An 18,750-nucleotide genomic window follows, 5' to 3' on the forward strand; every position below is an offset into this window, starting at 1 on the left:
CAAGTGTGACTTATTGAATTAAGATATTCCTTCTCAAGAGAAGGAATAATTATCAAACATTTAATTAACATGGCAATAACAGCGAAATGGTGAAACGATAAGCCGGACATGATATTCGGAAACACAGATATATAATATCGTCTTGTGAAGGTGAAAACATATATAATTGGTAATTCATTAATTATCAACATTATTATTTCACCCATGAGCTTAACATGTGTTAGATCAGTGATAATAATTTAAATCTTGGTGTGTATGTACTACGAGTTGTATACAGGTCAACTGGGGAACTGCAGAAAATTGCGAAGGATACACACTCTGGTAAAATTCTAATTGTGTGTGAGATATGTGTATGACTAGAACCTGCAAACCGGGGAATAAATTTCTATCGCTCAGAATAGTCTCAAATTCCGAGAGATGACTAATTTTAAGGTCAGGATTAACGTGGCATTGTTAGATTGAACTGGGGAATTCCCCGGTTCGTGGCGTATCCCCGGTTTGTTGGTGTGTATTCATACGAAATTACCCAGTTGGCTATGTTTACAAGCACACACACACACACACACACACACACACACACACACACACACACACACACACCTTCAATCATGACCTTTGGGTGAGTTCATTTACTAAGGTGGATATGGTATTCGGATCATCATCTTCATGATTTACGTAAGAAATAGGTAATATGTACACAGGTGGCAGTAACGTACCTAGGATACAGAATCGATCGCTCGTGATGCGTAAACGGATCGAACTGGGCTTTGACGTAATGTTTTCTGAAAGATTATTCTTATGCCCAAAAGATGGCCAATCATTGACCAGGAAATATTGTTTTGAAAAAAAAAATACGGACTTGGAAGCAATGCACATGTCCAACTGTTCTTAATCACCTTTCTATGGCTCACTGTCACAGGTGCATTTTTTTTTCAAAATGGCTTTTTGTCATTTTTCCCACGTAAAACATTATAATTACATTACTACCACCTGTGGGTATGTAATGTATGAAATAAACCAAGTTCGGAGTTGCGATCAAAGACTGCACAGTGTATTGGTAAGTGTGATTGCCCCTGATACATGGCATCAACAACCTGTGGGTTAGAACCCCATATTTTATTGTCTGGACTTCAATATTTACTGTTTTGAATTATTTTTAGGCAGTGGCTAGTGAACCGTCACCGGTTCAGCAGACCTGAGGTCTAGTGCACCGTCATTTTTGTTATATATAAAATATAGCTTTTCTTTGAATTATAATTATAACTTAATGTCACCAGTTATATGTATGATCATTATTAGAAGAATGAAGTAAGATGATTCTAATTTAAATAAACCTTGACTTACCTTTTAATTTACCGATATACCGATTAAAATCATTGTGCCGCTATCAGATATGGTCTATTAATAGAAAGTTTATTATGGCAGAATGATTCTTAAGAAGAACATTCAGTTATGACAGAATGAGTTTCATTGAAAGAAATAATTAATTTTTAATTTTCATCAATGGCATACTAGTATATTTATGCCCATTTAAGATTAGTTAATTTTGTCTGTATCTGGATACATCAAATAGTGTATTCGCTTAGAGCCATATTTTGGGTCCCGTGCGATTGGAAAAAAGATTAATGGCAACATATACCAATCTGTTCCGTAATGTCTGAAGGTCATTATAAGCCATGTCGCCAGTGTAAATTCTGCAACTGGACCGAGTTATGACGTCATCAAAATGGCGGCCACTTTTTAAAGGTGGTCAATCACATTTAATCAACATTTAATGACATTTTTTACTTTTTGTATATTCTGGTAGAGAATTATTTAAGGAACAAAAAGACCAATTACATAGAGTTAGATTCCTATTTGAAATGTATATTTTATTATTTTTATAAAATTTTGTAATTACTCCCCTTTAATATGAAAGTATATAAAAAGCTGGGTATTTCTTTTTATTTCGATACAATGTCTAACAATCTGAACCAAAATGCAAGTTTTAAAGCTGTGTGTAGCTTCTGAATTCATTTGTTTCCAATCCATCTTGGTTGCGCAACCAAGATAGACAAAGGGAGGTAATAATAATTTTTCAAACTTGCGTTTCTAATGAATTCCATGTAAATACATAATTTTTAATGCAAATATTTTACAAATATATTACAATATGTCTAATATTTATACATTTCCTTAGGCAAAGTATGTTTAATATCAAATTTATACTTATGATAAAATAACTCTATCTTGGTTGGGCAACCAGGATAGGAAAATGAAATTTTAAAAAAACCTCCAGTGAAAATCTAATTTGTATTAAGTGTTAAGTGAACATAAATGAGTGTAAATGATCAGATGCTAAAGTTTCGAACAAATCCGTTACATGGCCAAAATCTGATTATCCACCTTTAAATTAAATATATCATCATCTTCAAATGACTGACAGAGTTGTTTGTTTTTGTTGCTAAAAGTGAAGATTTTTTTTGTAGTTTACATCGTACACATACATAATCATTAGCATTATGTTATTTTAAATATCAAAGGAATGTCATTTATACAATATTAAAGATATATTATGCCCAAATTTCATATTTGAATATATGAACAATTATCGCATATCATTTATGGAATTTAATTATAAAATAACCATGTTTGTGAGTATGAAAGGTAGTATGTTAGGTTTAAATACTACATACTAACTAAAACAAACATAGTATGAATATATTACGCTTGTTTGAAACAAATGTTTTTTGTTACTTTACAGACATTTAATTGTGATTGCAGTATAGTTAGTTTATATATTTAGCCAAGGTAAAGATGTTTAATGAGAATGTACTAGATTCAGAGCAATATGCAATGATGAAATATTTATGTAGAAGGTGAGCATAGTACATCTTTAAAGGGAGTGGGACGTAAAGTAAAGGAAAAGCTTTGTTAAAGTAAATTCTATGCTGCATCGTAATTAAATGTAAATAAAAAATAGAAACCTGTTGATAATTGTCTAATAGTAATAATCTTACATAACTGAAAACAGTAATGAATGATAAATTAAACAAACTTATAACTGATAGCACAATCATCTCACAGGGACTTGTACTCACGACCCTTCAAAATTATATATTAGTATACTTGAATATAATTCTATATGTATCTTTCTGAATGAGCGCACACTTTTCTTTCTAGTGACCTCTTCTATTGCTATTTAACACAGCTGGACTTAACGTTAGAATAAAAGAGTATATTTATATCTAATTTATCTTTCACATTTATATAAGTTACTTTCTACTTTTCGTTGCTGTTGTTGTGACACTATTAACCCATTTAAATTGGTGTGTCGTCGCTAAACCCTTTAACCATGAAATATTTAAACCGCTGTATGAAACTCAACAATAAATTTGCTTCTATCATTTTCTTGACATTATTTTAACATATGTTTGTTAATATCTTCTCTGTATTACCGGGTAGTTATCTCTGTATTAGTTTATACCAGTGAGGCTGTAAATATGTATCAAAATGTCACAACAACACTAAGCTCCTGTAGCACAACTTTGCACGATATGGGAACTATGTACGGGTATGACATATTAAACATACTGTGGTAAAATGTGCCCTAGTGCTTATGCAACAGCCTTTTCTACTATTCGAGAATGCATTTATTAAGTTATATGATGATCGCAATTTCTCTGACATAGACTGATTTTGCATCATTGTAAAGAGATCGTGATAGAACCGCGCCAGTAGGGACACAACTGATCGCGCTAAAATCAGATACGAAACGATTATTTTTGCAAAAGCAATAGAGTCGAATGTGACTGACAATTAACATACGTCCTAGTACTAACTAGAAGTGTTATAGTAATTCTTTTTTAGGAAACAAGAGCACCGCAATGCGGAGCAATATAGGCCCAAAGGTATGATATATGACCCATAAGTGTGGCCTAGACCCTGAAGCCAGCCATCCGAAACATACACTATGCATGTCGTTTCGATGTGGTGAACATCTGTGACAAGTGTTAAAATCCTTCAAGAAGTTCAAGAGTTACAGAGCGGACACGAAACAAGAGTCATATTTGTGAACACTTGTGTCAATTTCTTCAAAATCCTTCGATGGGTTTAAGAGTTACAGAGAGGACACGGAATTGCTTCAGATTCCCGTTCTGAATACACTAAAAATTGAAATCCGAATTTAATTTTAGATTCACTATCTCATGATCAGAGCTGCCGATACAAAAGACAAACACACCCAAGTTAATTATTAAATAACTTTAACAAGCTACCAACAAAGCCTACATTTGTAGACCTCCATTTATTGTTTAAATAATTTAATCTTTATTGTTTTTCACAGTTTTTATCATAGATTTCGTAAGATGTAGCTTTTTTTAATTAATAATATAACAAATATTGAAATCATAACAGTTTTCACCGTAAATGTACATTATAAAATATTTGCTTGCAAGATGTCAACATTTCAGGTTTCATGAAGAGTTAATTGTCAATTGTCACTGACAGAGAGTAACAGCTGATTGAGAATATTCTACATCCGTAACAATCGACTCTGGAGTGCCCCAAGGGACTGTCCTTGGGCCGCTATTATTTCTCATCCACATAAATGACTTACCTGAAGCTGTCTCATCACAAGTCAGCATATTCGCTGACGATTGTCTTTTATATCGCAAAATACACTCTATACAAGACCAACTTCAACTCCAAAAAGATCTTACATCATTAGAAACTTGGGCCGCTAAATGGGGAATGAAATTTAATGCCAAAAAGTGCTACAAAATGATGATTCATAGAGGTACAAACCCAAAATCTAGTGTATACATGTACTCATTGGACAACCACCTTCTAGAACAAGTTAGTGAAAATCCATATCTTGGACTGCTTATCAGTGAAAACCTTAAGTGGTCAGCACATATCAACAAAATCACAAACCGGGCTACCTCAACACTAGGATTTCTTCGTCGTAATCTCAAACACTGTTCTAAGACTCTCAAAGAAACTGCCTACACTTCATTAATTCGCTCTGTTCTAGAATACAGCTGTACCGTTTTTGACCCTTACCACCAAAAAGACATTGAATGATAGACTTGAATCAGTACAGCGTAGAGCCGCTCGTTTTGTTTATAATAACTACAGTAGATCCTCAAGTGTTACTGATATGATCAAAAATCTAGACTGGAAACCTCTACACGAACGCAGAAGTGAACAACGACTTATACTCATGTACAAGATTGTTAATGACCTGATAGCAATTCCTGCCGAAATACATATCACAAAGAATAAAGGCAAAACTAGATCATCTACTTTAAACAAAATCATAGTATATGGCTGCAAATTTGATACGTTTAAATATTCATTTATACCACGGACTATCTTAGATTGGAATAATCTTAGTGAGAAGTGCACTACAGCAACATCCTTAGAGACATTTAAGGGAGAGCTCTTTGAGCAAAGAGGCTCCCAGTGCGAGTAGTACCCCCCTCCTGGGCAATATATTCATTTAGTGAAGTCCAGCCCAGTATTGATAATTCTACAGAAACAGAAACATAATAAATCTGAAATTAAGATCGAATTTCAGTTTTGATATACATACATATATAGCCCAATGCAGACAATAATTAATCTTATATATTCAACTTGAATAAAATTAATTGACAAAAATAATGATATACGGTATTCATGAAAATGAAAAAAAAAGAAAAAGAAAAAAAAGAAAGATCAGCGCTTTAAGGTAAAACGGTAGATTAACAGGTAAGTCATGGTTTATCTTACTTCATTCTTTTAGTTATATTCTTGCATTTGACTGGTGAAAATATCTTTTGATTAAACATTACAAAAAGGCTATATTTTATATATAACAAAAACGACAGTGCACTAGACCTCAGGTCTGCTGCACCAGTGACGGTTCACAAGCCACTGCCTTATTTTTATACACCCGAAGGGAGGCATATTAGTTTTTAACTATCCGTCCATTCTTGGTTCGTCAAAACATTAACTTTTTGCATGAATGCACTTTTACTCACGAACCACTGTACCCAGGACCTTCAAGCTTCACATGACGATAGTACTTATCGAGTACACGACCCCTATTGACTTTAGGGTCACCAGGTCAAAGTTCATGGCACTGCTGGGGTATTTATCACCATTAGTGACAGCTTGATGCTTCATTTTTTTCCATTCGTTTTCTTATGTATTTTTTCTCTCAAAATTTATTTCATATCAGAAAAAAAATATTTCAATTCACAAAGACGGTTAATCTTCAGATTCGCTGGCAGTGTCGGTTTCTGAATCGTCCGTTGAATCATCAACGTTAAATTAAGGCAGTGGCTAGAGAACCGGAATCGGTTCCCTAGACAGCAAACTTATTCGTCCGGAACCAGTTCTCTAGCCAAAGTACCGTGCATAGGCTAGGGAACCGGAATTTTATTTCTATGCATAAACTGGCGAAATTCACTTTGTTTCTTTTCGTAAGTATCATGTGCATGTTCTTATCTTAATAAGTTAATTAATTTTACTATTTCAGCAAGCTATGCCCTGTTATTTATTTGTGTTTACTGTGTCTCCAGAAGTGTACTCGTCGCATACTGTCCGCCATATTGGAATGATAAAATAAACTAGTACGATTGAATGCGAAAGCCGAAATAAACTTGAAATCTAAACTTAAAAGGTATAAGACAATAAAAGAAACGATTAAAACAAATTAAGTAATTTCTGTTAATTAGTATTGATTATGTACATATCTTTGAACGTGAAATGCCGAGGTGTTACAAACCAGTATTTAAAGAATCTGTATGAAGTTTTAAGGGCAATTAAATTAATTTGTTCAGATCTATAAACATGTAATGACGCAAATACAAACCAATATTATTTTATATTTAAATAATTTAAATATAGTAAAAGTTTAAAACAAAATTTAATAACATTTAAAAACTGCAATGTATAGTTCATGCATTTATAGTCGTACTAGTTTATATCATTCCAATACGGCAGACACGGTATATATGTGGTGAGTACACTTTTGGAGACAGTAAACGCAGTTAAATGCAAGGGAATTTAGTAAAATTAATTAAGATAATAATATGCATGACACTTACCAAGTATTGTAAACCTTGTTTTCTCTGCCTAACAAAACGGGATAAGAGTGGGTTATACTTAGCAATTGGTTGTTGGCTCCTCTAGCTGTGCACTTCTGCTCTGTTGGGCGATCAGCTGTTCAACTGAAGTTCCGTGCGCAGTTACCGCCAAAAGTTACCCCTACACCGTCTAAACTTCCGGAGGTATAACACCACTAAATACCGATGGTGTCCGCTAGATGGAGTACCGTCACAACACTCCCCCCAACTTTATAAGGAAGGGCTCAGTCAAGTATGGGAGAAATGCTGTCAATGGGACTGAAAGTACCCATGATCTCTTCGATCTATTGGAGGTGGACTGAAAGTCCTCTGTAGTGGTCAGTGTTGCATCACACTATTTTTGTGGTTTCCCAGTCAGGCTGGAAGCTCTGTGGAACCCTTGGTACTGATGTTGGATGCTTTGAAATATGAATACCCTTGGCAAGTTAGAACAGCTGGCTAAAAGCACTACTGTCAAACTTCTTATTTAATTCTAGGCTTTATTATTCAGTATCTTTGACGTGCTGAAAGCTACGTCTCTGTCTACTGAAGCGTCTTACTGGAACTGGTCGTGGTACAAACATTGTGCGTTTGCTACTGTGATTTCCAGGCTTCGTTCTGGTGTTGTTCCTCGGTGTTGAGCCACATTCATGGCAGCAGCGTAGAGCTGGCTTGGAGACGATACATTGGTTCCCATCGTCTTGAAGTATGGAGCGTCAGATTCCAGGAGCAACCTGTTTTCTTCAATGGCGCATAAAGCAGCAACTTGCTCTGGATCGAACGACTGGACCATGTTGGTGAAACCAATGTATGTTCGTGGAAACACCTCTAACCATCTTTTAAACACATACTGATTACCTGCGAAGCAGTGGAGATGAATGGGATGATTGGTGCGGACTAACTTCTTCAAAAAGTGCAGTAGAAGTAGAAAAGCTTCTGTTCCGCAGTCGCCTCTCATTCCACGGCAGTGTACAATCAATACATGCTGATCCTGGAGCTCTGGCAAGATCTTTTCCAGTAAATCCACTTGGTAGGACCAATCTTTTCTAGGCTCAGTGTGGTCTATGCCTATTTCTCCAAATGCCGAGACCTTAGGATGACGCAAGAGCCTCAACATGAGTTTAATGTCCTCATTCAGTCTGTGATGGCTACTGCTGGCATGTTTTGGATGAAATCCAATTGCCACAGACATATCCTCTGGTAATGAAGATAAAGTTCGCTCGGAAGGATACGATGCTGGGTCACAGTAGACGGCTACAGTGCCAACTAGTTTGACACGTTTGTCATTGTCCACAGAGACTTTGTTGAAAATATCCTCCAAAGTACCATCGGACAGATGCAACTTTCGCAGAGTTCGATCCAAGTGGAAATGGCTATCGAAGGCCTCTGGTAGTTTTACTTCTGGCTCGACCCCTTTGTACCTTTTCTACGCCTTCCGGGGCTGGGTAGTTGTCCTGCCAATAGCGTCTTTCGTCCTCTTGCAAAGTGGCAGCTATTAACAAAACAGCTCTCCAATGTATCAGAACGGCGGGGGAATTTGCTGGTTCCAGTGTAAATTGGTCAGGAATATGGACCCGAAGAAAGGTACACATATGCTTCATGGCTTCCTTCTGTACTTCTGAGATGCGGGTGTTATCTGCGGCGCTCAGAACTTTCTGGATAACCACGAAGGAGACTAGTTCGTCCAATGTTGCTGGTCTGCCCAGAAGCCATCTAGCCGCTTGATTCAAGGCATTTCGTCTACTTCGAAGGACTCTTTCATCGTCAGGTTTGAGTCTTTCGTCAAAGACCTCTGGAATATGATGTTCGAATGCATGAACTTTCGGGTATGTTGATGGTTCCGAACAACCCGAAATCCAACACTCGAACTTCCTTCTTTCCCTTGTCTTTCGACCTTCATCAACGGTTTTACGCACCTGACGCAGTAGGTCATCGGTCTTCGTTTTCTTCAAAACAGGTACTGATATTGTTATAGGAGGCAGTTCTGTGGCACTTCTTTCTCCCACCTTGGGTTGGGGTGCTTGCACAGACTTTCCTTTTTCTACTGTCACAGTACGTTTGAGCTCTGGGACCGATGAAGCCGGCAGTGCTGTCTCATGTTTCCCTTCCTTCTTGGAGCTGGAAGCATCAAGAGGAACCCTGGAATCTGGTGTTTTTCCTGTGGTTTCAGCCACAGTGGCAGCACTGGGAGCTTTTTCATTCCTACTAGTCCTTGGATCTGTAGAATGCCTTCTTTGCCTAGAATCGCCGTGTGTCTTACTCTTGTAAAGTCCAGTTGCCTGGGCTTTCTTCCCTGCGATTGTGGAAACCTCTGCTGCGGTCTTTTTAGACTTTGTTGGTTCGTCCAAAGGTGCCTTGATAGGAGAGATTTTCACCTTTCCCTTGTTTAACCTTGGTGACCTTCTTGGACTTGGTGCCAACTTAACCGTAGCTTCTGGATCGACTTCCATGTTGGATGCTTCCTGTCGACCGCCTGATGTTTTTGACTTTGGCGTATCCAACAAATACAACAAGTCTTCCTCTAGATCCAGACTAATCTCGCCCATACTTTCCTCTCCCTCTTCTTTTTCAAGACATTTGTCTTCTGACGGGGCTTCACTGGTCGGTTTCATATACCGAATGTCTTTTCTACCCCGTTCAGGATCATAATCATGGGAGACGACTACTGGGCGGGCTTTTAGTTTCCACACGTGTTCGGAAATCCAGTCCCTATTAGCCACACAATAGGTTTCCATAGCCTGGGCTGCTGATTTTAACCACTGGTCATGTGACTTCTGGTTACGGTGGACTGCCCTTTTCTCTTTAACCAAGCTGACCATTTTCAGCATGGCATCAAGCAACTTTGCTGATCTGTCAGGCCCTACGATGTATCTCGGGCAAAGAGAAAGTTCTTTCACGAACACTTCTGCAGGTTTGAACACACGTCTTTCAGCCAGGTATTCATCCACTACTTCTTGAAAATCCTTGGTCGAGTTCAATTTCTCAGCCATGACTATAATCTGAAATAGAAAACAAAGAATATATTTTCCGTACATAACTGTCATTGTCACCGTCTCTTGTCTGCATGTTTTGCATCTGTACTTGTCAATGTCAAGCGCATCTGTAGCGGTGATGTTGATGCAAGATCCATGGAACCATTCTTCACAGAAGTCGCATTGAATCATGAATCTTCCTTGCCAAGGCTTTCTGCAAACGCAATAGACCTCGTCGTTTTCCTGGTCATCATGTACGGTAGTATCTGTTTCTGCGGGAGACTCCTTGTATTTCGTTATCCATGCAGGGAGCTTTCTGTCCTTGCAAGGCATCATCCGGTCATGGTTGGTAACGAATACTGCATTTCGCAATTTCACCCGGTACAGATAAGCTGTTATCTTCTTTGTCACTATGGCTGGACCTTTCCACGGAGAGCATAACTTGCGAGATTTCCCCTTGTGGGACGCTGTATCTAGAAGATAAACAATGTCCCTTCAGAGTACGGTCTAAGCAGGATCCTCAAGTCATAGTCCCGCTTCATACGCTTCAAAGAAGTCTTTATGGTTTCTCTCGCTTTGTTGTGTGCATTCTGTATGGTCTGGAGAAGATTGGCTACATATTCTCCATACTCTTCTGGATTCTCTGCCCTTGCATTAGGAAACATCAGCTGGGCTGGAGTATTCACTTCTCTACCCAACATTAACTTGTTTGGTGTGAAACCAGTACTTCTGTTAACACTCGCCCTCATTGCCATTGCAATTTGTTGAATATTTCTATCCCAGTTTTCTTGTGATTTGCCTATGAAGCATCTTACGGCATCCATTAAACTGCGGTTAAAACGTTCAACCTGACCATTGCTGGCTGGCCTGTAAGGCGTTGTTCTGGATTTGTGAATGTGTAATGCTTTGCATACAGCTACAAACAACTGACTTTCAAAGTTTCGCCCTTGGTCTGTGAAGATCTGGAAGGGAAAACCGAAACGTGAGAAGAAGTTGTCGATAGCGGCTTTCGCTGTCACTTCTGCCTTCTGCGAAGGTAGGGGTACACATTCAACCCATTTCGTAAATTGGTCCACCATCATCAAACAATATTCGTTCCCATGTGTTGTTTTTGGCAGAGGTCCCATGAAATCTATATGCACGCGTTCCATGGGTGCTCCAGCGTGAAACTCTGTTAATGGAACTCGACCGTATCTTTTGTGCTTCTTGTTTTTGTTGCACACATCACAGGATAAGACATATGCCTCGACATCTCTAGACAGACGTACCCAGAAAAACTTTTCCTTCATCTTAGCTTTGGTTCTTGCTATTCCTTGGTGCCCTGCTGCTGGAAGATCGTGGTGCCATAGTAAAGCCTGTTCTTTCAAACTATCTGGTATGACAAGCTGGAGATCTTCATCTTCGGCTTTTGGACTTTTTCTGAATAGCACGCCATCAATCATTTGGAACATCTCTTTATTCAGCCAGTAATACTTTTTGTCTGGGCTGGAAAGGAACAAACTTCCTTCATCTGGTTCTCGTCTGTTCTTGAGCCAGTCAAGTATGAACTGTAAGTCTTTGTCCTTACCCTGTTCTCGTTCCAGGTCTTCGAAAGTGAATCCCCAACAAGAAGACTTTTCTGCACTAGCTTCATTTGCTGTTATCACTGAACAAACACTAATGAAACTGGTTTCCCCATTGCACGGTTGTAACAATATCAAAATGCGATTCACTCCCTTGCAGGCCTGTTACGTCTACGGAAAGTATACTGTCTGCAAGACTAGTATCTTCCCCTTCTGGAGAACTGTATGGAATACTTGTTTCTTCTTCTGGAACTCGGTAGATCTTGGTTCACTCAGTGTCTCACTGGTAGGACCTTCATCCTTAACACTGGATACTCTTTCTAGGTTTGACTTGTTCTCATCTGCAGCTGCCCCAATTGAAACTTTATGTCCATCAGTGGCTGTCTTACCCGTCTGTACACCTAGACCAACTGCTTCATCTACATCATTTGTAAACTTGATCCAATCTCGATCCGCTCTAGTACAGTAATGACAACCATTGCATGGCAAATCTGCAGGCTTTATCCCGGATACATAAGCTGAACATGGCGTCAGAGTTTCTGGTCTTCTGGACAACGCGTCCGCATTGCCATGTTTAGCTCCAGGTCTGTGCTTTACAGTCATGTTGTATTGGGAAAGCTCTTCAATCCAACGAGCAAGCTGACCTTGTGGTTCCTTAAACTTCAACAACCAAGTCAAACTGGAATGATCTGTTCTCACTGTGAACATTCGTCCTAGAAGGTAATGTCGGAAATGTCTTGTGAACCGTTCTATTGCTAGGAGTTCCTTTCTTGTAGTGCAGTAATTCTTTTGCTCTGGAGTCAAAGTGAAGCTGCTGTAAGCGACTACCTTTTCTTCTCCATTCTGCACTTGAATAAGCTCTGAACCTATAGCCAAATGAGAAGCATCGACATCCAGGATAAATGGATCCTTTGTGTTTGGTAGAGTTAACACAGGTGGTGATGTTAGAGCTCTTTTCAATGCTTCAAAAGCTTTCTGTTCTTTGTCGCCCCACTTGAATTCGTGTTTGCCTGTCAAATTGTAGAGCGTCTGGACCATTTCCGCGAAATTCTTGATAAACACCCTGTGGTAGTTAGCTAGGCCTAAAAATCTTTCTACGTCTTTTGAAGATTGTGGCACCGGCCAGGAAGCTACCGTGTCAGTGACTTCTTTCTTAAAAAGAACACATTTTCTTGGCTTCAGCTTCATGCCATACTTCCGGAAACGACTTAAAGCTTCGGCTATATTGTTCAAATGTTCCTCAAAACTATTTCCCATTACCAAAATATCATCGAGAAAGGCCAATACTGTTTTCCACGTCAAACCTCTCAGGATCAAGTTGACCACACGTGAAAAAGTTGCTGGAGCATTGGTAAGACCGAAACCCATTCTGACATGCTCGAATAAGCCGTACTTTGTCAGAAAAGCCGTCTTCTTTCGATCTTCCTCCCTAACTCGAACTTGCCAATATGCTGAATTAGCATCTAGTTTGGAAAACCAGACACTTCCGGAAAGCGTATCTAGGCAATCTTCCACCAATGGTAACGGAAATGTATCTTTAACCGTGACGTCATTCAAGGCCCTGTAATCGACACACCATCTGACTGTATTGTCACGTTTTCTTATCAGAACAGGTGAGGATGCCCACTCTGATGTAGACTCCTGAATGACACCGGCATCTAACATTCTTCAGATGTTCCTCTTCCTCCCCGACAAAGCAAGCTGGAGTACGCCGCATACGTTGCTTTATTGGTTTGGCATCCCCGGTATCAATTTCATGCTCAATCGCCGTAAAGTTTCCCAAGTCAAAATCTTCTTTGGCGAACACATCTGAAAATTCAGAAAGAAGTTCTGCTAACCTCTCACTTTGCTCCCTGTCTAAAAGCGTAGTAGAAGCTTTATACAACTCTTTAAGATGATCTGGTATATTTGGTTCATTTGGTGCTTTTGGTGTAGCCTTCTGGCTAGAAGAGCTGAAAGCATCTTTTGCAGAAGACTGTTCACTTTGTTTTACAGCATGGCAGGTAAATACATCAGTTTCCTTCTGTAAACTCTTCTCTTCCAAGATGGATTGCACTTCGTATGCTGTTGCAATAACCTGCCCCTTCTTGAACGTCCTGTAGAAGTTTGTAGGGTTGACTAAACACACCACGGGCTGTGTATTCGAAGATCGGACTGTTCTTGGAATAAGAACACCAGAATTTGTTACGGTGTCATTTGGCTCAATGAAATAGTCTTCAAGTTGATTGTCGATCTTACATGTTATGCGAACAGCTGTATTTGGTGGTACTACAGTACGTTTAGTCACTGTGATTCTTGCTACAACTGGATTGCCTTCTTTGAACCTGGTATTCATGGGTATTCGCTCCCCGTTCAAAATAAGTGTGTCAGAATGCATGTCTAAAAATACTCCTAAATGATGGAGGAAATCGTGTCCCAACAGCATTTCATCACTTATGGGTGCTACATAAACTCTTTCCTTGAATACTTGGGAACCCAACTGTAGATGTAAAGGTGTTGTACTAAAACCCTTTAAAACAGCCTCTTTATCTGCCATCTGCATAACAACCTCTTTAACTTTAGCAGGCTTGGTCTTCAAATTGTTATAGACTTTTGTAGACAAGATGGTAATTTCTGCACCAGAGTCTATACGAGCCTTGACCTCTTGATCAGCTACTTTCAGGTATACATACGATGAACCTGCTTGAACTTGATGTACACTGATCGTTTCTTCCTCTTGAACCTCTTTAACTGATTCAGGATTAGGACTTGTTTTGTCTGTAACTTCCTGTGAACTGAAAGCATCACAGTTAATTTGTTTCTTGCCTTCGCTAGACTGGTTAGTTAGTGCAGTGTCTGGTTTAGCCGCAGTCTTAATTGCATGTTCAGAGCTGGAAGCTTCTGTAACATGAATTTGCTCTGAGCTGGAAGTTCTTGTTAACTCAGATGGAGGATTGTTGTTCACTTCAACATCTTTTGTGTAATGGCCACCTACTTCTTTTCCTTTGGGCTGTAATGTTTGGCCTTTGCATCCAGCCCTTCCTTGTTTAAATCCGATTCTGCTCTTCTATTTTTCGATTGCAGCCACTCTTTGTACTTTCTACATTTTCTTCTTAGATGCCCTTTAGCTTTACAGAAGTAGCATTCTATCTCGGATAGACCTGAAGTTGGTGGTTTGTCTTGAACTTCCGGTTTCTTTAACTGCTCTCCTAATTTTCTAATTGCTTTGGCAATCATGTCTTCTACCCTGGTTTCTGACAATGAACCGACTGCATTGACTGAAACATCATCTTTTGCTTTTCGGCTTGGTCGTCTGCTATCTACAGCTTGCGAAATGTACTGGTGATGTTTAACGGCATTCAGTGCTGCTGACATACTCTTCGGCCGTTCAAAACAGGCGTGTTTTGCAGCTTCTCTATCAGTACACCCTTGGCAGAACTTCGAAATAGCTTCCTGCATACGATGGTATTCTGGTAAATCTCGAAAAGCAGTTGTGGCGAGGGTAAGACATCTATCTGCCCAGTCTTCAAGAGATTCTTCAGTTTTTTGTGAAGCCTGCTGAAATTTTGCTCTTGCTGTTTCCGTTAATTCTTTTGAACCAAATCTAGTTTCTAGCTTCTTCATAACCTGACTGAAGGAGTACTGTTCTCCCATTCTGGTTGTGATTGTGAAAAAGTCTAGCGCTTTGCCCTCTAAGCTCCAATTCAAATAATCTCGGCATTCTTCTTCAGACCAATTTAGAACAACCATATAACTTTCAAACTTCTGTTTAAATGACAGCCAACTGGAAGTCCCATCATACTTCAAATTTTTCGGAAGCCTTTTTGGATCGCCCCTTCTTTCTATAGAATAGCGTCTGTAAGATCTGCTATGTCTATAGTCATCTTCGTCGTCGCTGTCGAAGAAGTATCTCTGGTGACGGTATGCTTCATAGTAACTGTCACGTCTGTATGGCGACCTTGACCTTGAACGTCGACTGTGTCTATCTCTAGAAGTTGAAACATCTCTATAATATCTAGACCCTGGTGATCTTGAATCGTCTCTTGCCTGAAAGGCTGTAGACGAATAGTGACATTGCCTTGAACTTGACCTTGACCTGGACCTATCTCTGTAAGCTCTTGGGTCTATTCTAATATGGCGTTCAGTGGAGCGGTATCTGTTTCTATCACCCGATCTGCTTCTACTTCTTGAATATCTTGAATGTCTTGATCTTTCAGATGACCTTTGTGTGTAACGTGACCTCTGGTTATCATCATATGACCTTGACCGATGACGTGGTGAATGTCTTGACCTTTGACTATGTCTCGTATCCGAAACCGGTGAAACTGGTTCTGGAACATGTTCTGGAGATGTAGTCGTGTCATGTTCTTTCGGTTTTGCAGCATCATCTTGCCTTTCATCGTATCTAAAATGTTGATGATTTCCAGTTGTCCCCGTGTCATACAACCGAGAAGTTGATTTAGTGTCATCTGACCTATATTGATATCGATTCATGTGTGTTGACCTATTTCTGGACGTTGATCTTGATGCTGACCTTCTATGGTGATGTCCATTTTTCAGTATACTATAACGTTCACGTGACCTGGACCGTCTATCTCTTGACCTTTCGTATGGAGACAAAGACTCTCTTCTGTAAGTATCACGTGATTTTGGGCTGTAATGTTGATACGTAAACCTTCGTTCACGCCTTGGTGATCTGGAAGTCATGCGTCTTGGTGGAGATCTGAAAGACCTATGCCTTGACGGAGACCTATGTCTGTAATGCCTATCATCTGGGTAATAGTCAGACCTATCAACATCATAGTACCTGTCGTAAGATGAATCACGTGACCTTGTATGATGTGATTTGCCATTTCGTGGTGAACTGCTTCTATTTGTAGTATCTTCCGTATGGTTATGGCCTGTGGTGCTATTCCCTTTTAAATTGCCTGTTTCTTTCTGCTGAGATAATCTATTTCTGAAAGAACTAGATTGATCTCCCCTGTTGCTAACAGTATCTTGTTTAACCCCTGAAGGCTGTAGTTTAACAGAACTCTTTGGTCTTGCACCTGTATCTGTTGATGTGTTTACAGCAGCTGTTTCAATTGTTGATAACGAGGCAATTAAATTTTCTATATCTTTATTACCTATACCTTGACTATAGCGTAAAAGATAATCAAGTGCACCTGTTAGGTCATGAACATTACTGCTTGAAGGTAATTGTACACCTTGGGCACTGCCTTGTGTTGACACCCTTGGCCTGGTATTAACAATGGTATTGACTGTTGTTGTTGTTATTAAGGGGGCTTTATTTACTGTTGTTGTCATAACTACAGATGTAGTTTGGGTGTTATTTCCTAATTTTGTTATGGGTGTGGAAAATAAAGGAGCTTTAATTGACCCAGTGGTACTGAAAGTAACCACAGGTGACATTTCTTGTGCACCTTTTCCCCTTCCCCTTCTTGAAAGTTCTTCAGGTGATATGAAGTTAATAGAGTCTAAGACATCTTTTGGTACTTCTCCTGGGAATGCCAAACAGAAGATGTCCTTTGTTATACACCCATATGTGTGTCTATAATTTAACAAATTGGCAGCTCTTCTAGGCCCAATGCATGGTATTGACCTCAGTTCTTCTTCAGAAGCTTGATTTATGAAAATCATGGTCAATGTCTATGTCAATCAATGTCGGTACACAATAATTAATTTTGTGTATGAAATACTCAAAATTATATCAATTTATTTGAACCGAAATATTATGTATGCGGTCAAACCCAAATATTTTTCAGACTAACTGCAGTTGGTTCGAATGTAGCAGATACACTACTAATTCAAATATTTAGACCGGCCACCCAGACGCTTCAATAAATATTTGATTTTTCACGGTAGTGTATAGGTTACACTGCTTCGAATGCGGCACTGGCCCCTTGAGAATCCAGTTTTCAAAAATAAAAAGCACTAACCTGCAGTGTCTTCAATATGTATAGGTGGGTCTGTAGACGTCCACTCTATCTTGTTATACTGTAAAGGGCTTTATTGAGTATGGGAGACTTTCGCAGAGACAGAGGTTTCCTTACCCAGAAAGTAATAAATTACTTGTCAGAAACCTACAGCTAGATATATCTTAGCTTGGTAGAACCAATGGTAGAACCCCTTGTTGATGTACAGAGAGTACTTTAGACTGAAAGTCGTGAAAGCCTCTTTCTGTTCAATATCAACTTTATTGCAGGCAGAGCTGGATTAGTGTTTAGAAAACACTGTAATATTAATGTAGTAAGGCTGTTCTTGAATTTTTTCCTAAGTAGAAAATTCCACGCGAAAAAATCCTAAGGTGAATTTAGCAGCCTTCTACCAAATAAAATTCTGCCAGCGTAATCCAATTTATATCCTCGTCGCCATTATTGTAAACCTTGTTTTCTCTGCCTAACAAAACGGGATAAGAGTGGGTTATACTTAGCAATTGGTTGTTGGCTCCTCTAGCTGTGCACTTCTGCTCTGTTGGGCGATCAGCTGTTCAACTGAAGTTCCGTGCGCAGTTACCGCCAAAAGTTACCCCTACACCGGCTAAACTTCCGGAGGTATAACACCACTAAATACCGATGGTGTCCGCTAGATGGAGTACCGTCACAACACAAGAAACAATGTGGATTTCGGCAGCATTATACATAGAAATAAAATTCCGGTTCCCTATCCTATGCACGGTATTTTGCTTAGAGAAACGGTTCCGGACGAATAAGTTCGCAGTCTAGGGAACCGATTCCGGTTCTCTAGCCACTGCCTTAAATTAATAACACTGGCACTAGAACCGCAAATTTAGCTTTGGGTGGCCTATTTTAGGAAAAATATGTCTTATTTTCAGTTTATTAAAATTATCAAAGAAATGGTGCCTTTTTATTTATTACGTCCTACCCTCTGTTCTTATAGGGTGGATCCGTGAAATTTCGGACATATTCAAACATGGACTTCAAACATGGTATCCGACATCGCGGCGATGATCGCCCCGTTTCGCCGGTCATAACTTCCCATAGAAAATAAGCTGTCGCTGGTACTCATGTACCATCGGAAGGTCTTACATTAATTTAACAATGACAACAAGAAATCCTCACCAAAGAACCCTATTTTTGCAGAAATAATGCGAATTGTATCGCTTTCAGAATTATTTACATC

The 18,750-nt window shown here is 39.2% G+C and overlaps 2 protein-coding genes across 2 annotated transcripts in view; both read right to left on the reverse strand.

Moving 5' to 3' along the window:
- LOC123558671 (serine/threonine-protein kinase TNNI3K-like) overlaps positions 1–18,750 on the reverse strand; it is a 123,228-nt gene that overhangs the window by 86,268 nt on the left and 18,210 nt on the right. The window lies entirely within an intron of this gene.
- On the reverse strand, positions 7,651–8,286 carry LOC128548828 (putative deoxyribonuclease TATDN2). Its single transcript, XM_053524333.1, has one exon. It carries the CDS (start codon positions 8,284–8,286, stop codon positions 7,651–7,653), a length of 636 nt encoding a protein of 211 aa, XP_053380308.1.

Source organism: Mercenaria mercenaria, chromosome 15 (assembly GCF_021730395.1).
Source record: "Mercenaria mercenaria strain notata chromosome 15, MADL_Memer_1, whole genome shotgun sequence".
Classification (NCBI taxonomy): Eukaryota; Metazoa; Mollusca; class Bivalvia; order Venerida; family Veneridae; genus Mercenaria; species Mercenaria mercenaria.